The 21,596-nt window shown below is 40.2% G+C and overlaps 1 protein-coding gene across 1 annotated transcript; it reads left to right on the top strand.

The window, feature by feature from the left end:
- The first annotated feature begins 14,737 nt into the window (after nt 1–14,737).
- Nucleotides 14,738–20,715, top strand: rfc3 (replication factor C (activator 1) 3). Its single transcript, XM_036595717.1, has 9 exons — nt 14,738–14,942; nt 16,505–16,642; nt 16,797–16,864; nt 16,990–17,087; nt 17,343–17,524; nt 17,680–17,816; nt 19,737–19,835; nt 20,185–20,254; nt 20,378–20,715. The coding sequence occupies exons 1-9, from the start codon at nt 14,856–14,858 to the stop codon at nt 20,567–20,569; spliced, it is 1,071 nt and encodes a 356-aa protein (XP_036451610.1). The 5' UTR covers nt 14,738–14,855; the 3' UTR covers nt 20,570–20,715.
- Nucleotides 20,716–21,596: the final 881 nt, after the last annotated feature.

Raw genomic sequence — 21,596 nt, forward strand, 5'->3', positions numbered from 1 at the left:
TGTCCAGTCTGCGACATGGAAGCTTAGGCTACGTTCACACAGCAGGTAAAAGTGGCCCAAATCTGATTTCCTCACCAAATCTGATGTTTTCTGTTTGGCTGTTCAGATTATCTTTTAAATCTGATCTGTAGGCAACATCAGTCTGAACAGATCAGCTCCTAAACTGACCCGCATGGGCAAAAGAACAGAGCGTCACGCTGCTTCACGGCTCATCCAGAGGTAAACAACCATAACTGCCAGCGAACGCCAGTCGCTCCCGGAGGATCAGCTTCATCTTCACCAGCATCACAGGAGCCATCATGAAGCTTCACTGACTGACAGCTGGGCTCATCACCCAGAATGTGTTCAAGCCGTAAAAAGGGCGTGGTCACTTCTTTGGTTCGTGCCCTCGGATTCATTAAACTACTTTCAGACTTTTAACTGTTCTTTGACGCTGCAGCCTCGTTTTGGATGAGTCTCTTCTAATTTCTGTACAGAAATATCAGCCTAAATGTTTGAGTCTCAGCAGAATTAAATTATGACGAATGTCGAGTTGGATTGACGTAAAAGCTGCGTGAATTCCGATCTGGCTGTTGAGACGATTTACCTTAGGATATGCAGAGCATATTTACAGAACAAACCTTGTCAGTGAACTATGAGGGCAAAAAAACAAACAACCAAAAAAAATAATAATAATAATAATACTTGTTTATTAATCGTAATCGAGGTAAAACGTTCAAATGATTGTGATATTGATTTGAGATCATATCGCCCAGCACTACTCAGAGGTGGTTTCAGAAATAAAATGACCAGGTGTAAATGGGGTCAAAGTCTCTAACACCACAATAACTGCATTTGGAGTCCCCTGTATGAAATAACCAGGATTTCTGCAGTAGGGTTAGAGAGATTAAGATCAGCATCTTGAATAACAAGATCTTATTTTGGCAACAAGTCACTAATAATCCACAGAGCTACAACGTCAAAACAGGAACCTTGGAGTTTATTATGAAAGATTAAAAATATAAATATATCTATCAAGCTTCAGGACAAATCTGTCATCTAAGTGACCACATATACAGCCACACATATCTACTAATTTGTGCACAACTACTTCGATGACACAACATCATAGCAGTGATGGAGGAAATCTCAAGAACGCAATAATGACATAACTGTAAACACGATCCAAAGGATCCAGGCTTTTGGAGATACTAGTCCATCTGTTCCTTCATTAAATGAGCTGAGAGTTTAACCATTATAGAGACAGAGGAACTTAGCATGCCATTTATGTCCAGGGGCCGTATTACAGAAACGTTCTATCTGTTTGCCTTAACTTAAGATCTGACAGGTTAAGATAAGATTTTTCACAAATTCGTATTACAGAAGCAAATCTTATCTTAATTTAAGAATCTTATCTTATCTTACAGCATCTTTTCTTATCTCAAGTTAGGAAATCTTAACTTTCATGATGTCGACAATCAACTGTCATGTATGTTACCTAGCAACCGGCCAAACGCTCACAACTGAAACGTAAACACGTAATCAAGTTAGTTAGCCAGACAGATAATGTTAGCTACCGTTAATGATGTAAAAAAATAAAACTAAAGCGTAATAAACTGAGAGTTCAGAATACTGTGAGAGCGCCCCCTGCTGTTTATCAGAGCGTCGCCGTCTCCAGTTTCAGTCTCCATTTCCCAAACTCTTTAGCTAAACGCGCTAACGTTATTCCTCCTAATAAACAGACTAGAGATGAAACGATATTAAAATTTCATATCACGATTATCATGACCAAAATTATCACGATTATCGGTATTATTGCGATATTGTTCAAATGTGTTGAAAAGTAAAATAAAAAAATAAATAAATACTGATACACAAACTGAAACTCGTTTCACCAACTTTTATATTAACACAAATAGAATTGGCAGCAATATGCACTTTTTGTTTGCATAAACATTAAAAAATAGTCAATACATTTGTAGTATTACTTTTGTATTACTTACAATACTTGTAATACTCTGTAAACAAAATAGCAAAAGTATTATTATTACTGTTATTATTATTATTACTGTTATTATTATTATTATTATTCTTCATTACAATAACTATGGATTTCCCTGCATAGAGAATTAAATCTCGACCAACTCTGAGGTGGGTCTTAATGGAAAATTACTACTTCTAAGAAGTGCTGCACTCGGGGGGTGGGGGGTTTCTGTCCGAACTGCAGCTGCAGCATTATTGTGCCGTTGTGGCGCTGAGCCCCTAATCAATACAGCGCACCAGGAAAAAACAGCCAAAATCACAGAGGAACTGCGTCACCGCGCTGTGAGCTGCAGACAGTGTAGAACTCACACAGTGTGTCTTCACCTGTGGAGCTGCTTCTCTAAAAGCTTTTAAAACTAAAACATAACTTAAAATTAACGCGCTTCTGAGCTGCAGCAGAAACACTCCTACAGTTTAATCTCTGAAACTCTGCTTTTCCTAAAAGCGGCACGCAGCGTTTACTCGCGCGAGGTCCCATCCCAAAGCACAGTATCTTCCCTATGTAGTGCACTTCGTGGATCATGAAATAGCAAATCCTTCACCCAAAGAGTGCAAGAAACGTTCGACTAAGTCATCTATAATTAACATTAACAACAGGTTACTAATTCCCTATTTAAAGCTCAGCTGCTTGTTAATGATGATCGTGTTTGAACAGTAGCCCACTATGTAGGGGACACTGAGTGATTTGAGACGGAGTTATTCTCCTCTCAGACAGTAAACACTGTAAGCGAGACGAGGAAGGGGAGCTGTGCAGATTGAACAGCATCTCGTTAACTCAGAGCTCATTTTGGAGACGCTGCTCCACAGAAATGTGTGTTAAAAGCTTTAGTTTCGATTCACAGCTGATTCACCGATTGTTTTTCTTTTTTTGTTTTTGGTTTTTTTTTGACGCTAAAAGCTTAATTTTATATTATTAACGAACCATAAGCATAAGTTAAACCACACAGACCAAGACATTTCTTCTATTTCGAAGTCCACAGACTTCTCCGTTAAAGTTAACCTTGCATTCTCTAAAAAGTAGCGGGTGGTGGTCGCGAAGATGACTCGTAAGGTTTGATGTGTTGCCCCCTTTCGCGGCTATTTTCTTTAGGCCTGTTCTGCAGACAGGGTGGTCATCTGCAGACAGGGTGGTCATCTTCAATTAACTTTCCTTCTGCATCCTTATAAAACTCAAAATATGACCAAACATCAGACTTGGTCTCCGAATCTCTGTCACTACATTCCGCCCTGTTCTCCCTTCTCTCCCTCTCCCCTGTACACACACACAGAGCTGCATCTGAGAGATGATTCTGCCTTTGTTTGACTCTGTACAGCGAGTTTTTCACACCACGGTTTTAACGATACTTTAAAGTTCAAACGGTACTACTAACCGTCATTAATTTTACCGCGGTTTACCGTGAAACCGGTAACCGTTTCATCTCTAAAACAGACACACGTTCAGCTACGCCTCCTCATTATTCACCACCATCACTGTAATATTTCATCATCAACATTAACACACAAAGGTAATCAGAGGGGCGGTAGAGATCGAGTCTGCAGCGTCTGAGTTCTTAAAAAAGAAAAAAACCTCACAACTCAAAGCTCCGTTTTCAGTGTAGGTAAATGTAGCGTCATCACGCTACTGATAGTGAACTGTGCTGCCCATCACTGCATAAAACAATAGAAACAGACAGGTAAACAGAAGTTAAGACGCTCTGGGGTTTATCTTAAAGTTAAGAAAATATTTAGAATATTTTGGCGACTTAGGATGTTTCTGTAAAACCGTTTTCTTATCTGGAAATAAGATGAGATTATAGACTTAAGAACTGTTGTTCTGAACTGGCTTCTGTCCTAAATTCAGTCTTAACTGAAGTTGTCATGACAACAAAGCAGACAAGATATGATCTCAGACTGTAATACGGCCCCTGATCCGCAAGTTAGTGCTCTAACATCAGGCAGACAGTGTGCGTTCTCATCTGTTGGGTCAAGGCAAATGCATGTAAATAAAAGAAAGCAGAAAACAGTTTTATTGTGACCCGTCACTTGTCTTATGAACACAGAAAGTTGTAGCTTCTGATTTGGTGCTGTAACACATTTAGAGAGCGGCAGTGAGTTAGGTTAATTCATCTGAAATTGAGCTTTAGGCCACTTTAAGCTTGCACTTTAATATTTCCATACTAGAACACAAAAAGAATTAAACTATCAATCGCAATTATTTCTTTGGCAATTAATCATCAGCTTAAAATCTCATGATCATGACAGGCATAACTGGCTAAAACGCTTAATTTTATCAGGGATTAATTTCTAATTGGTTGTGTTCATTTTAACTATATGCACACTTTGTTTTGAAGAGCAATGGGGACAAGAAGAGAGCAACCAAGCTCTCAGTTGTTTATTATTAGAGGAAGACAGAGGTAGAAAACAGTCAGATGCATTTGCACCTACGTATCCGATCTAGGACCACACATGAAAGTGACTCAGGTCGGATTTCAAAAGATCTGATCTGTGTGCAGTGGTGGACAGTAACGAAGTAAACGTAATTCGTTTCTGTACTTAAGTAGTTTTTCGTGTATCTGTGCTTTACTGAAGTTTTTCTATTTTGGGCGACTTTTTTCTTTCACTCCACTACATTTCAAAGTCAAATATCTCACTTTTTACTCCACTACATTATGAGAAATCTGTCGTTCCTTTTGGTTTATGTGTGTATAAAAACATAATATGTCAAAATGAAAGAAGAGTGAAGCAAAAACACCAATCAGGGCACAGCAGTCACTTTGTTTTGAGCTTGTTTTGACCTATTGGTCATACCGACCCAGTGCAGCACACGGTTCAACGTCAGTGCAGCAGCGTAAAATCTGGGAGAGTCTATTCAACATAAATGATGAACTAACCTAACTTTGTGCAAATAGACCACAATATAGAAATATGTACTCATATGCAGTTGTGACTGACGTGTCTTTATTCTGAATTTATACAAACACATTTCATTTTATAGTAAATTAGTTTTGGCTAGTTTATGTTTATGAACAGAGACCTACAGATGCAGTTTAGTAAAGGAAACTCATTTGTGAACCTGAGTTTAAAGTTTTTATTAAACTTAAACTTGTAACTGAGCGTAAATAAATCTTAAACTGAAACTTTTGTTTGTAAAAAGTGATTTCAGAGCCACTCGTTTCTACCTAATATAAACTGTTTGCCTTCAGTGTTTTGTGCTGATGATCACTTTAATAGACATCAGCGTCACTAATTAATGACCTTCTATTAAAATACTGGTTTACCAAGAGAGACACTGGAGTATTTTCACCTAAAATGAGTTAATGAAGCGAGTCTTGTTATAAAAATGATAATAGGACATTAAAAAGTCATAATTAATCTTTTAGTACTTTTACTTTTGATACTTAAGTACATCTGAAGGCAAATACTTTTGCACTTTTACTCAAGTGGAGGTCTAAAGGGAGGAACTTCTACTTCTCCTGGAGTAATATTTTACCTTGGGTGTCTCTACTTTAACTCAAGTTCATGGTTTGTGTACTTCGTCCACCACTGTCCGTGTGTCCACACAGCCCTGAAAACATCAGATCTGAGTCACTTTAGGGCAAAAAATCGGATTTGTGCCACTTCAACCTGGTAATGTGAACGCAGCCTAAAGACTCGGACATAAACACCGATGTTGTAATGTGTGCAGTAGTTTTTAGACTCTTTACTATGTCCAGAAAATGAACTGACAAGCTAACTGAACTAGACTGAATGGTGAGAGAACATTCTAGTTTCTTTAAACCATCTTACACACACAAAATAAACTCAAAATAACAGTAGGAAGTGATTATCCTTACCTGTAGCGTTAGCGGTTCAATTGACCACCATATCCACTCAGCTTGCGCTCATCTGAGTTTTCCGTTGGATTTTGAATTTTAAATGAGCGCGTGAGGCGGCAGGAGGTGCTGTAGTACTAATGCGCCGGATAAACTAGAGCCCTACGAACGGGGCTAACCGTAGATACCTAGATGTCGCGTTGGGTCCAGCCAGGCACGTCAACGGCGCCGCCATTTTAGGGCGGTCAACATCGCTGCTGGACTGCATTCAGTACCATTCCAGAGCGGCAGTTTAAGAAAGATACTGTCCAAAATTACACTATTTCAAGAATATTACACTCAGAAAGTGGGATAGGATTATATAACGGAGGGGACGCAGTGATCCACACTCATGTCTGTGTGATGTGTCTTATTTGTGTGGTGTTTATGTAGATATGGCCGTGTGGTTGGTGAGGCACAGAAAACCTGTTGATGTGATTGTTTTTCCTCTCGTTTTATATTAAGCTTATTTTATTTAATAGTCTATTCAGGGGATCTAAACTTTATGTAGTAGTAAATTATGTACAACAATGGTTAAAGCTTTGTAGTTCGGTAAGTTATAGCATTCCTTAATCTGTGTAGATATTCATAATAGATTAACGTCAGAACCTTCTTACACGAACCTGAAGTCAGCTTATTTGCCAGCTTCTTGTTTGAATTTTCCTGTTCCACCTTAAATGGTGCAGCTTCAGGCACCAGAAAGTGACTGCTGCTCCATTTAAGGTGGAACAGGAAATCTCGCACAATAACCTGGCGAGTAGGAAGCCAATTTTAGCTCCTTCTTACTGTGTTTTGGGGGTTTCTTTTATTTTTATGTGTTTTAAGATTAGAAGTGATTCACACATTGATGGATTTGCTGATGTGTCTGATTGTGTTTCTCGCGCTAAACTCGGTTTTTAACATCAGGTGCAGACTGAATACTTTCCTGCTGGTCTGGACGGCTAATTATCACAATCAGTTATCAAAGTAATAAAAACTACTGAGAGCAGATCCGTGCAGCCTGGATTAATCTGTGTCTGAGGAATATAACTAAACAGATTTGGTGAAAATCAGTTGAGTAATAAGGAAGTTGTGGCTGATTTAATCCTGAGACTCTTCATCTCTCAATACAAGTGAATCTGTTCACGAGCGGATCTTGACCTCTCCAACATGGCGGATGCGCAGACACATCACCTCAGATAGAGAACGAGACAACACAGCAGCTAGGTATGTACAGGGTGTCCCAAAAAAATTGACATCATTTGAGATGTGAATATCTGAGTAACTACATGTCCTGGCAAACGAAATTAAATAGGCTTCATGTTGAACAATACAAGATTTATTTATGAAAATTCGAACAAGAAATTCAGAGGGATGTAGATTTTATAACCAATTTCACAGCTTCACAAATGTAATATCTTCCAATACTGGTGGTCGTCCAGATCCCTTTGTCCTGCACAGACAGCTTTCCTCTTTGAATTTTTTGTGCCATGTCCAAATCTGTTTTCCAGTTGGTGCGTTTTTATTGAATTTTCTCGAAAATGCACACTGCACACTCTTGTTTGACTGTGTTTGAGGATATTCTAACACACAAAATGCCTTTTCATTTCTAGTCAACGCCATTCTTCAACCTGAAAAACAACATTCAAAATTAAACTTGGTTAGTTTTTACACACTTTGTTAAAATTTGAGATCATTTGAGGGAGAATTGGCTGTTAGACTACGAAATGATGTCAATTTTTTTGGGACACCCTGTATATCTATGGGGCTAACCCACCAGGTGGCCTTTAGCTTTAATTACTAATGCTGAATTGAATAAGTTAAATACTAATACAGAAGTCAACCACCTCTTCGTTTTATAATTACCAGACCGAGCATTTAGAAAATGAAGTTTTATAAATGTGCTGAATGTATTGAATTTTACAGTTTAATTGCTACAATATGAATATATACAGGCCTAGTTTGAATTGGCCAGTTAAAAGGAGAATTCCACTGGATTTTTTTGTAATTCTGCATACTTCAGAGATGTTAAGAAAGTCTAGAGCGGTTGGTGAAATGGTGCTTTGAAGAGCAACATGTCCATTTGGATTTCTTTGCAACCCCTGGTTCCTATCAGCACCACTGCAATGTCTACAATGCAAATACTGGCATGTTATTTTGAATCCAGAACCACCAGTGAACCTACACATGTCTTTTGAGTTTTTATCTTAAATGTTGATAAAGGTAAATCACTGGTACATCCAAGAACTATGTTTTCTTTGGGCACTAGTGTGGCATAATGCCCTGCATCTACCAATATGCTATAAATAAATTAAAAAAAAGTGTCAGGCCATAACTTTATATCAAAATTATAGTTAAATAATGTCTCAGGCATCAGGTAGCACAGTTGGAACCATTTTGTATAATAGTAGAGGAACAAATTCCCAAAAAGACTATAGTTTTAAGTCAATTTCCACCTATGGCTCACATATGTATGGCCTGTATTTAGACAATGGACAAAGACAGTGGTGTTATCTTTTCTTTAGGACAGGAGATAATGCAGACACTGTCCCTTTAAGCCAGGCCTAAATTAGCACATTTTCTGGTTTTGTGGAGCGTCCAATTATTAATGAATTACACACCTTTTGCAGTAAAATACAACCATCCATTTCACAAACTAGAGATATAAAAGTTACATAAAAACATGCTTGGGCTTTGTTCTACCTTGGGTGAGACGATATCAACTTTTTTTTAAGGGACCTGTTTTGTTCTGCTACTGTAATAGCTTTATATGATGTTTTAGAGACAATACATGCTTAGGATGTCCGGTTCCTATCACCACCACTGTAGACAATTCTAACTCTCTAAGTTAGATAGAACTGAGCATTTCATATCAAACCGCTCTTCACATCTTACTAATTTAATTATGCAGAAGTGTAGGAAAATCACTGGAATTCCCCTTTCATGCAGGGAGCACATAACTGGATCATTCCAGATTAACCGTCTGACCCCTCTCTGTCTATAATGTGTTATGAATCAGTCTTGTTTTGACTCTTTCCAGCACAGTGCTGTGCTGTGAAGAATTACTGGGTGGAAGCAACGCATTAGGCTGAGTGTGAGATAAGGTGCAGTCTGTACATAGCGACACACTTGGTCACACTCTCAGTCACTTGCTTGGCTCATCCCCAGGTGTTGTGGGCTGAACAGTGATCTACACCCACCTGAATACTTCTATTCTGCCATGACATGTGACCCCTGGAAAAGAGAGCAGAAGCAGTCTGAGCTCACCAGGCCTCCCACTGAGAGGGCGGCAGGCGTGTAAAGTGGTGATGACAGATCACCAACTTAGTACAAACACAGCTGAACATGAAATGATTTAACTATGAAGAATTTTCTGTGGTAAAATCCCTTTGGACGTATACTGTAATTTAGCACACGATGGCTCAATCTGTGTCTGGAAATCTGAATCTGTGATTCTGAATCTATTTACACAATAGTTTAAACTGAAGAGGTAAGAGCTTCCATCATGGAATATGCACACGGATGAGTAGCTTGACTATGCAACTCTAACAACATTTAACAAAATCTTAGCTCAAAAATAAAAACAATACAGAGGTGTAACAGCTTAAACTTAAAACACATGAGCATGTGATGAAGGCTATGTACACCGATCAGGCATAACATTATGACCACCACCTTGTTTCTACGCTCATTGTCCATTTTATCAGCTCCACTTGACTGCAGTCCATCTGTTTCTCTGCATACTTTCTTAGCCCCCTTTTACCCTGTTCTTCAGTGGTCAGGACCCCCATGGATCCTCACAGAGCAGGTACTATTTGGGTGGTGGGTCATTCTCAGCTCTGCAGTAACACTGATGTGTGTTACTGTGAGTTGTGCTGGTCTGAGTGGATGAGGCACAGCAGTGCTGCTGGAGTTTTTAAACACCTCAGTGTCGCTGCTGGACTGAGAATAGTCCACCAACCAAAAATATCTAGCCAACAGCGTCCTGTGGGCAGCGTCCTGTGACCACTGATGAAGGACTAGAGGATGACCAACACAAGCCGCGCAGCAGCAGATGAGCTATCGTCTCTGACTTTACATCTACAAGGTGGACCGACAAGGTAGGAGTGTCTAATAGAGTGGACAGTGAGTGGACACAGTGTTTAAAAACTCCAGCAGCACTGCTGTGTCTTATCCACTCGTACCAGCACAACACACACTAACACACCACCACCACAACAGTGTTACTGCAGTGCTGAGAATGACCCACCACCCAAATAGTACCTGCTCTGTGAGGGTCCATGGGGGTCCTGACCACTGAAGAAGAGGGTAAAAGGGGGCTAACAAAGTATGCAGAGAAACAGATGGACTACAGTCTGTAACTGTAGAACTACAAAGTGCACCTATATAGTAAGTGGAGCTGATAAAATGGACAATGAGCGTAGAAACAAGGAGGAGGTCATAATGTTATGCCTGATCGGTGTATAATCTGGTTTAACTTTGAACATGGTTGCACATGAACAGGTACAAATGCAGCTCCATGACAGCATGATGTATCACAAACTATGAGTGATATTTGCGTTCAAAACAGACCATTTGTCTTCATGACATTGCCAAATACACTTACACAAGAGCCTGACCTCAAATATGTGCAAATACCAACTTAAATTCCAGTGGAGCAGCAGAGCTGTCACTGCTATGCATTGCCTCTGGTCATAATGTTAATAAGCACTAGCAGGTTTCTGGCATTAACCTTTGAGTGCTTTGTCAATTCACAACATGTTTTTTGTGTAGTAGCATTTTACAAAAACCCCAGTGTTCTTCACATAAGAGTTCGAGGCATTGTAAGTAACTTTAAAGAGGAATTCTGTGCAGTCAGTGTGTGGATTTAGTCTTACACACCATGCCGTTAGCCAGTGCTGGCTCTACCTAATAAGCGACATAAGCAGCTGCTTAGGATCCTGCAGCCATCAGTGCCCCTTAATGACTTTTGGGTTATTACAGCACCATTATGTTGTCTATGAAGGTTTGAGAGAGGGGAACAAAAGCAAGTTTATATGATGTAGCTTTTACACGCTTAAGATGTCTGGTATTGAATTATGTCATTTAATCACGGCTCAAAAAATAACATCACTGTTGTAGGACGAAAACCTCGTATCTCCATTTTTGTCGTTTTTCAGTTTCTGACATAGTTTGAAAATGCCTGTTGCCCTTTACATTGTGTGTAAATTTCGTGATGAATGGACCAAAAGAAATGACCCAAAACGACTTGGAAAAAAGTCTGGTTCCATTGACTTACATTCAAAGTAAAGTAGGTTTTTTCCTTCTCCTGTAAAGTCACCATTTTGGAGATACAAGGTTTTCTTCCGACAACAGTGATATGCATTTGGAGCCCAAAAACAAGAAGATGTAGAGAAATAGCTTAAAGATAAAGGTCTTTTTTGTGGCCAAAAATGGTTCCTCCATTGTTAAAAGCTTGACATCATAACAATAGTAGAACCTTTTTTAATGCTATGTAGAGCCATTTTCACAAAGGTTCTATATAGAACCATGCACAACACATTCTCCATCAGTCTGAAGAAACATTTCACCATGCAAAGGACCATTTAAGTATGCAAATGGTTCTTTAATTCTTCATGGTTCTATACAGAACTAATATTATCTTCAATAAAGAACCCTTGAAGAACCATCTCTTTTAAGAGTGTAGAGTTCTGTGACTACCTGTTTAATCTCTAAACTCTATTCACACCCACTGAGACGTATCCGTGATATCCAGCAGGCCTTCTTTCTCCTGAAACATGTACTATGCATTTCTAATATCTGTTAGATATGCTGAAATGTGGAGCATCCTTACCCGAGGCCTGCTTTATTAAGCACCTGGCTATGTGCAGCCATGAACATGAGGTTTCCTGCTCTATCAGTGGCAGCATGTACTGGCAGGTTAGTCATTACCATTTTACTGAGGAGAAAATGACTGACAAAAACGAATCTGATCATTTTTTGGAACCTATATTAAGATCATCCAATCCAACATCAGTACCTGGCCTCACTAATGCTTTTGTGGCTGAATGCAATAAAATCCTCAAAGCAATGTTCCAACATCTAGTATAAAGCCTTCCCAGAAGAGTAGAGGCTGTCAAAGGAGGGACATTCACATCCTTGATTTCAGAAGAAATGCTGAGCAAGTGTCTACAAACTTTTGGACATGCACTATATGGACAGAAGTATTGGGACACCTCGCATCACACCTACAGGAGCTTTTATGAATCCCATTCTAAATCCATAGGCATTAATATGGAGTTGTTCCCTCCTTTGCAGCTCTAACAGCTTCCACTCTTCTGGGAAGCTTCTACAAGATGTTGGAGAGTGTCTGTGGGAATTTTTGTCCATTCATCCAGAAGAGCATTTGTGAGGTCAGACTCTGATCTTGGATGAGAGGGTCTGGCTCACAATCTCCGTTCTAGCTCATCCCAAAGGTGTTTGATGGGGTTAAGGTCAGGGCTCTGTGAGGGCCAGTCAAGCTCTTCCTCACCAAACTCACCCAGCCTTGACTTTATGGAGCTGCTTTGTGCACTGGGGCTCAGTCATGCTGGAACAGAAAAGGTTCTTCCCCAAACTGTTCCCACAAAGTTGGAAGTGTACAATTGTCCAAAATGTCTTGTTCTGCTGAAGCATTAAGATTTCCCTTAACTGGAACTAAGGGTTCTAGGCCAACCCCTGAAAACAGCCCCATATCATCATCCCTCCTCCACCAAACTTTACAGCTGGCACAGTGCAGTCAGGCAGGTAACGTTCTCCTGGCATTCGCCAAACCCAGACTCGTCCATCAGACTGACAGATAGAGAAATGTGATTCGTCATTCCACAGAATATGTTTCCGCTGCTCCAGACTCCAGGCGGCGTCCCCCCACTGCTGCTTGGCATTGTGCATGTTGGGCATGCTCAGCCATGGAAACCCATTTCTTGAAGCTCCTAACGCGGAGTTCTTTTGCTGATGTTTCTTCCAGAGGCAATATGGAACTCTTGAGTGAGTAAACTGACTTGTGGCAGAGGCGGTCATTTACACAAGGTGTAAATGATCAGTAGTACAACATGTGTCCACAGATATTACGTTTCTAATATTTCCTTTTATATTGTGGAAAACATGGTTACTCAAATCCCACATCCCACACAATAGTCTCGAGAATGAGATCGTCCTCTTTAAAGACTCGCACCTTCAGAAGATGTATTTTGAAGTTGGAGATATATAATTGCATAATTCCGTTGTTGCGGTGTAAACAAATTAATTCAAAGTAGTTTTGATATAAAATGGTCCAATGAAAGTTACAGTGGTGGTGTTAGGAACCAGGGGTCTAACAGTACAACTACAGGCATTTTATTTACTATGCAAAACTAGTAAACCTACATGTGTCTTTTGAGTCTTCATATGTAATAATAATGATGGTAAAATAGTGAAAAATCTATTAATAAATGTATTACCAAGACGTGTTAGGCATTTTTTTTTTACAAAACTATGGTAAAACAATGTGTCAGGCATCCGGAAGTGTATTCACAACCATTTCATGGGGATGTTGGACGGTGGACGTCTGGTTCCTATCACCACCACTGTGAACAATTCTGTCTAGAACGGAGCATTTTACCCCAAACCACTCCGAGTGGTTCTGTGAACATCTCAACCGTTTAATTATGTTGACCTTTTGAAAAATTGGTGGAGCTCCCCTTTAAACTGACAATAACACAAAAAGGAAACAAAGCCGTGAATTCTGTAAAACCTGAAAGAGAGATGCAGTATTGCGCTACATAACACTGCAAAACTGCAAGTAACATGCTAATACGACGGCGTTTTAGGGCAGCTGTTAATAAATATAAAAACAGTAGACTTCGAGAATGAAGTCGTAATATTTCGAGAATAAAGTTGTAATATATCGAGATTAAAGTTGTAATATTTCGAGAAAAAAGTCGTAATATTTGGGGGATAAAGTGGGCTAACTGTAGGGGGGCTGCCATAACGCGTTGGGGTCTCGGTTGCTGTCCTGGCGCCGGAGCTCCACTCACTCCTGTCTCTCTGTGGATCATTCTGATCATCATTCTCACTGTCTGTGAAACTTCATGCCCTCACTGAATGGGGGGAGATGGAGCCCCGATAGCCGTGTAGACGACCCTGCCTGAGATTCTCCTTCAACAACACAGACAGACAGTTTCCTCCGAGTCCGTCTGGCTCTTTATTCTAGATAAACACAGTTTCCTGCTCAGCCGTTTCAGCCGGTTCTTATACTAATAACAGGCTGGTGCTGATGTGCAGGAGAGACAGGGAGACTGAGTGTTTCTTTATGGGTGAATCGATATGAAAGTAGAACTCCACCAACTCACCGCCCCTCATTTAACACGAGGAGGTGCCGCTTCCCTTCGCAAAGCCTTTGGCCACAATATTGACCTTCCCTGGTATTAATGCCACTTTAGTGTTGTAATTCTACGAGTTTTTTTTCCTCGAAATATTACAACTTTTTTCTCGATATAGTCCAACTTTTTTCTCAAAATAGTACAACTTTTTTCTCAAAATATTAGCACTTTTCCCTCAAAATATATCGACTTTTTTCCCGAAATATTCCTACTTTTTTCTCAAAATAGTACAACTTTTTTCTCGAAATAGTACAACTTTTTTTCTCAAAATATCACGTCTTTTTCTCGAAATATTACGACTTTTTTCTCGAAATATATCAACTTTTTTCCCAAAATATTACGGCTTTTTTCTCGAAATAGTTCAACTTTTTTCTCAAAATATATCGACTTTATTCTCGAAATATCACGACTTTATTCTCGAAGTCTAGTTTTATTTTTATTCACAGTGGCCCTAAACGCCGCCATATTAAGGCCTCTTTAAACACTAGTTTAGAAGTTCCCCGGTACAAAACGCCGTTCGAGCTTTATGTCCCTCGGCGCTCCCTGTCGCTCCGCTCGAAGGCGGGTTTGTGAGATTCCGCGGGAGCTCTGCTGTTCTCGGCTCCTTCAGCGCTCAGCACGATAATTTCACCATTCGCATATCAGGATGAGTCTGTGGGTCGATAAGTACCGGCCGGCGTCTCTGGCGAAGCTGGACTACCATAAAGAGCAAGCAAACCAGCTGAGAAACCTGGTGAGGAGGACAGTTTGAGACTCAGCTGTCCGGCTAGTTGACGTTAGCCGCTAATGCTGCTAATGCGGTTCGGGTTCGGTCCGCTTTCGCACTGTTAGACATGGTTATAGTTTAATATCACTGCGGTTTGCAGTCAGGAGCAATGAAAATAATGCACTAAATATCCGGTTTGCCAGTGTAACGTTATAACGTTACTCATTCCGGGCAAATTAACCTGGTGTAGCCGGTTCGGTTTTCTCATCTAGCTTAACTTTCGCTCAGTACAGTCATAGCTATGTTTTTAAATTCTCAGAGCTCAGCCGGAAGCGCAGAAAAAAATGTTTATTTAAACAATTAAACACAATTCACGATTTAAAAAAATGTAATAATCCCCGAAGGGAAATTGGTGTTCCAGCAGCATGAATACAAGACTCCACTTACCATATAGGTGCACTTTGTAGTTCTACAGTTACAGACTGTAGTCCATCTATTTCAACCAAAAACATCCAGCCAACAGCGTCCTGTGGGCAGCGTCCTGTGACCACTGATGAAGGACTAGAGGATGACCAACACAAGCCGCGCAGCAGCAGATGAGCTATCGTCTCTGACTTTACATCTACAAGGTGGACCAACAAGGTAGGAGTGTCTAATAGAGTGGACAGTGAGTGGACACAGTGTTTAAAAACTCCAGCAGCACTGCTGTGTCTGATCCACTCGTACCAGCACAACACACACTAACACACCACCACCACGTCAGTGTTACTGCAGTGCTGAGAATGATCCACCACCCAAATAGTACCTGCTCTGTGAGGGTCCATGGGGGTCCTGACCACTGAAGAACAGGGTAAAAGGGGGCTAACAAAGTATCAGAGAAACAGATGGACTACAGTCTGTAACTGTAGAACTACAAAGTGCACCTATATAGTAAGTGGAGCTGATAAAATGGACAATGAGTGTAAAAACAAGGAGGTGGTCATAATGTTATGCCTGATTGGTGTATGTACACGTACAACTATAGCTCTGCTAAGGTGCTAAAAATACAGCGTGGGTATTACACTCATGTTTTGAGTTACAGTTACTGTTACACTTCAACGGACAGTTACTATTACAGTGTGTTACAGTAAGCACTAACATTACTTTAAATGCATTATAGACATTTCTTAATGAAATTCGACATATCTTGCATCTTTCACTGCACCGAATTCCATGTATTTCAAGACTGGAGATTATGAGTTTCCTAAAATAGAATTTATCGTGTGTGACATACAAAAGTAAATCCATATAGATTAACATGGGAGACAGTAATCTTCATGTAGAGCTAGAGGATAAACACACACAGTACATATTATAGCATTTTAAGTCCCAGGCCTGCGTTGAAGCAGAGGACCACTTCCTGCTCTAAAATATATACTAACTGTCCAGGCCTTTATTAGTTGTGTCAGGTTTTGGAGCAGAGACATTAAAACCAGGCAGTTCTGTAATCCTGCAGAGATGGAGTAGCACACATGCGACATTCCTGCATTCATGATCATCTAAATTGGCTTAAATCTAACTGTACTTTCTTAATGTGTTATTAAACTTAGGTACAATGTGGAGACTTCCCTCATCTGCTTGTTTACGGTCCATCTGGCGCTGGCAAGAAGACTCGAATAATGTGTCTCCTTCGTGAGCTGTACGGTGCTGGGGTGGAGAAACTGCGTATTGAACACCAGACTATCGTAGTAAGCACTGTCACTGGACTGTGAAAACAGCTTTTGAATGTATTAAATGCTTAGAAATATATCCAAGTTAGAGATGATTATATCTGTAAGTAACTAATAATAAAAACCATTCACTGTGAAGATATCTGATAGCTCACTGATTCTCCCCGTGTAGGCTCCATCTAAAAAGAAAATTGAAATCAACACAATTGCCAGCAACTACCATTTGGAGGTGAATCCAAGGTAAGCTGCCACTCAGGATTATTGCTTTTATAATAATGTCACTGTTATATTTCACACTTAGCTTTGTGTCAGCTGATATGCTGTTTTTGTTGATCAAACTGTTGTCTGACCTGTGTGTTTTGCAGTGACGCAGGGAACAGTGACCGTGTTGTCATCCAAGAGCTGATTAAAACAGTGGCTCAGTCTCAGCAGATCCAGTCCAGCACGCAAAGAGAGTTCAAAGGTCGGAATCACTTAAGGCTTTAATCATATTAAAAAGCACTTTTTATCACAGATCCTCTTAACAGTAATTAAAGCCTTTTCCCCCTCTCACAACTATCAAAATCCTATTAAAAACATAATTGTGTGCTTCTGGAAACATAGATAATAAACCATGCTGCTGTGCTTGAATGTCCATAAATGTTCATTAGCTTTATTGCAGTGATTTGCTACGACCACACTGCATAACGTAGCTCCTTCTCCTACCCTCTCGTTGCAGTTGTGATCCTGACGGAGGTGGACCGCCTCACCAAAGACGCGCAGCACGCCCTGCGCCGCACCATGGAGAAATACATGTCCACCTGCCGCCTCATCCTGTGCTGCAACTCCACCTCTAAAGTGATCTCACCTATCCGGAGCAGGTGTCTGGCTGTAAGAGTGCCATTGCCCAGCACAGAAGAGGTACTATGCTCTCTTTGCATTAGACCAAAATGCCACACTTTCACTTACCACCAAAGGGTTGATAACTGCAGGCTGTATTATATGCTAAATGATGGCCGAGGTCTGAATGAGGCCTTGTGCGTAGACTCTGTTAAACTCTATGCTTGGTGTTTCAGGTGTGCAGTGTTCTGACAAGCGTGTGCAAGAAGGAAGGGCTGCTTCTGCCAGTGGAGCTGGCTAAACGGATCGCAGAGAAGTCTGGTCGCAACCTTCGCAAAGCTCTGCTGATGTGCGAGGCCTGTCGAGTTCAACAGTAAGTCAGGGCCAGTGAGAAATGGATGTGAGTTTGAACTGAAACGTTCACACAGTGTGAAAGCCAGCTGTTGTTTTCAAACGGTTTCAGAAGTAAACTCTTAAATGTTTTGATCTGAGAGCAACGAGGTGCATACTGCTGAAATTATGCATAATATGTATGCACAACATGTACAGTTGTGGCCAACACTTTGTATTTACAAAGTTTGCTGCTTCAGTTTTTATGGGGGCAGTTTGCATTAACTCTAGATTGTTATGAAGAGTGATCAGATGAATTGAAAAGTTATTCCTTGCCATGAAAATGAAATTAATCACAAAAACCCAATTTCCACTGCATTTCAGCCCTGCCACAGAATGACCTGCTAACATCATTTCAGTGATCTTCTCATTAGCTCAGGAAGTGGAAGTGTTAATGAGGACAAGGCAGCTGATATCACAATGATGTCATGCTGATTGAATTAGAAGAGCAGACTGGTTGCCTTAAAAGGGGCGTGGTGCTTGAAATCATTGTCTTCTTGTGTTACCACCAAGGGAACACATGCAGTCATTTTTGATTTGCATCAAAAGGGCTTCACAGGGAAGGACATTACTGCTTGTAAGATTGCACCAAAATCAACCATTTATTGGATCATCAAGAACTTTGAGGAGAGAGGGTCAATTAGCGTGAAGAAGACTTCAGGGTGCCCAAGAAAGTCCAGCAAGTGCCAGGACAGTCTCATAAAGTGGATTCAGCTACGGGATTGGGGCAGTGGTCAAAACTCGAACTGTACCTCAAGCCCTTCCTTCCATCCTTGATATTCCAATAATATATGTGGAAGACAAGCATCGAGACTTTGCTCTGTACTGGTACTCAGGTGGTGGAGCGAACTCCCACTGGCTGTCCGAACAGCAGAGTCTCTCACAGTCTTCAAACGCAGACAGAAGACCGTCTCTTTATACAGCACTTAAGTGAGCACTACATTCTTCTCGAAATGTATTACGCTGCACTGTGTTTAACTCTCTTTTTCTCTGTGTATCAATATGGGCTTTTGTTTCTGGCAGTATCCGAGCTCAGGACTGGCTTTCTCTCTAACCTATTTGTAACTAGCAAAGATACTTTCTCTAGACAGACAAAGCACTTTTTGTAAGTGGCTCTGGATAAGAGTGTCTGCTAAATGCTGTAAATGTAAATCTCACCACCAGTGCAGATCTTGCTCAGGAATGGGAGTTGGCAGGTGTGAGTGCATCTGCACGCACAGTGAGGTGAAGGCTTTTGGAGGATGGCCTGGTGTCAAGAAGTGCAGCATAGAAGCACCTTCTCTCCAAGAAAAACATAAAGGACAGGAGCAATCTTTGAGCGATGCTTTTTCCAGCATGATGGAGAACCATGTCAGAAGACAAAAGAAATAATTAAGGGGATCTGTGAACAAAACATTGAAATTTGGGCTCCATGGTCAAGAAACTCCCCAGATCTCAATCCCATTGAAAATCTATGATCAATCCTCAAAAAGCAGGTGGACAAACAAAAGCACAGAAATTGTGAGAAACTCCAAGCACTGATTAGGTAAGAATGGGTTGCTATCAGTCAGGATTTGGCCCAGACGCTGATGTCCAGCATGCCTGAATAAATTACAGAAGTCTTGAAAAAGAAGGGTCAACACTAAATATTGAGTCTTGGCATATTTATTAGTAAAACTTGAAAAAAAAGTATGAAATGCTTATAATTGCACTTCAGTGTAAAATGGAAACATCTAAAACACTGAAGCAGCAAACTTTGTGAAAACCGAAAGTCGTGTCAGTCTCGGACCTTTGGCCACAACTGTATATCTCAGCTGAAGTAAGCTTGGGGAAAGCATAGCTGCTTTGCAGATGCAGCCACTATCTTATATGACCAATTCTTGCTAAACAGAACTGATCATTTTGTCTCTGCACCCAACCTCAGGTACCCTTTCTCTGCCGATCAGGACATCCCTGAAACAGACTGGGAGGTGTATCTCAGAGAGACTGCAAACGCCATCGTCAGCCAGCAGAGCCCCCAAAGGTTAGTAAACACAGTTAGGACATGCTGGAGACGTCTTAAGTTTTGTGATGGCAGTTTGAATTCTTCCCACAGAGTGAGGAAGCGTTACTCATTGTTCAGTAGCGTGTGTGTCTTGAAGCATCATGGGTCACATGCTTCATCTGGTTCATAAGGGCTCAGTGTTTGGCCTTGGATTGCCAAAACTATTAATCTGTGATTTAATAAATTAGCTTTAATGCTGACATGTGCTTGGCAGTTTGGCTGTGATGTCCTATTGGTCACATTTTTTATTTTGCCTGGTGGCTTTTTATGGTTAATTGAGTTAAAGATTAGAGATTGTATGTTTCATTTGTCATTATTGTTTTTCCAGGCTTTTGGAAGTTCGGGCAAGACTCTATGAACTCTTAACCCACTGCATCCCACCAGAAATCATCATGAAGGTACAGCACCTGGGCAGTTCTCATCATTTACATAAACCCAGTCCCTTTTAAAGCCATTTAAAGTAGTTTATTCATTTGCCAGTTGTCTATACTGTAGTTATTCTGTGTCCTTTCATTGTATAGGGCCTGGTGTCTGAGCTGCTGAATAACTGTGATGGCCATCTGAAAGCTGAGGTGGCTCAGATGGCTGCCTATTACGAACATAGACTACAGTTGGGCAACAAAGCCATTTACCACCTGGAGGCCTTTGTGGCCAAGTTTATGGCTATCTACAAGAAGTTCATGGAGGATGGGCTCGACAACTTGATGTTCTAAACTCTCTCCATCAGAAATATCTGATGACTGTTTTGTTCTAAATGAGATCTAATTTTCTTTGCAATAAATGTAATCTTTTGTAAAATTTTGACTGCATATTTGTAAAATCTTGTGCATATTAAGTATTAAAAGGGCCATATTTAAAAATCTCAGCAAATCCGTGGGCCAGAAAACTCCTTGTAGCAGACTTTGAAACATTACTATTAAATACATTTAAATATTAATACATTAAATACATGAATACATGAAATATTAAAAACACACACACAAGTGTCCTCAGGAGGTATTTTAAACCTACCGATATGCTTGATTTAGACACGTGGGAACTTTGCTGCAAGTTCATTCTTGGGATCATTTTCTGAGCTACTGAGCTGAGTGTTTTGTAGAGTTTTGTAGTGTTTATGTTGGTTGAACTGCTGCATGTCTTTACCTGAACAGTGTTTTGTCATGTCTTAATTATTTGAAGTTCATAGGTGTACACTTGGCATAATGAGTTACCCATTGCTACTTGTAGTGGAGTGCAGACCATCTTTATTATTATTGTTATTTTTTAAATACATTTAATGAGTGAAATGCAGAGCATTATGTAGCACCAAACAAAACAACATTTTCACATTATGAAATTAACAGACATTCAAAGAAATCGGTTAAAGGTACAGTGAAAATTACTAAAGTGCAGTGTGTTTTCTTTATGAAACGTGGGAACAGTTTAAGTCCAAAATGGGAATTTAGTGCAATATAATTTATTTTCAATTGGCTTCAGCCAATTACCGTAGTGTTTCCACATTACATAACAGTCCCACCTATTGAAAGCCTCCAGGCACAGGTTCCTTGCTTAGTGATTGGAGATCAGTCTTAAGTGCTGAAACACATTTAATACATAAGGTTGCAATATTTTCTTCCACTAATAGTAGTAGTTTTATATCATCAGTAAATTCAAAAATATTGCTGTCAGAACAAAACCTTATACAGTGGTGTGAAGAAGTGTTTGCCCCCTTTCTGATTTCTTATTCTTTTGCATGTTTGT

Source organism: Colossoma macropomum, unplaced genomic scaffold (genome assembly GCF_904425465.1).
Source record: "Colossoma macropomum unplaced genomic scaffold, Colossoma_macropomum, whole genome shotgun sequence".
Lineage (NCBI taxonomy): Eukaryota > Metazoa > Chordata > Actinopteri > Characiformes > Serrasalmidae > Colossoma > Colossoma macropomum.

Excerpts from the sequence above, each read along its gene's own strand:
- rfc3 (XM_036595717.1), top strand. The coding sequence starts at position 14,856 with ATGAGTCTGTGGGTCGATAAGTACCGGCCGGCGTCTCTGGCGAAGCTG. Across the intron at positions 19,836-20,184 it reads AGCCAGCAGAGCCCCCAAAG|GCTTTTGGAAGTTCGGGCAA; the intron begins GTTAGTAAACAC and ends TTGTTTTTCCAG. Across the intron at positions 20,255-20,377 it reads CACCAGAAATCATCATGAAG|GGCCTGGTGTCTGAGCTGCT; the intron begins GTACAGCACCTG and ends TTCATTGTATAG.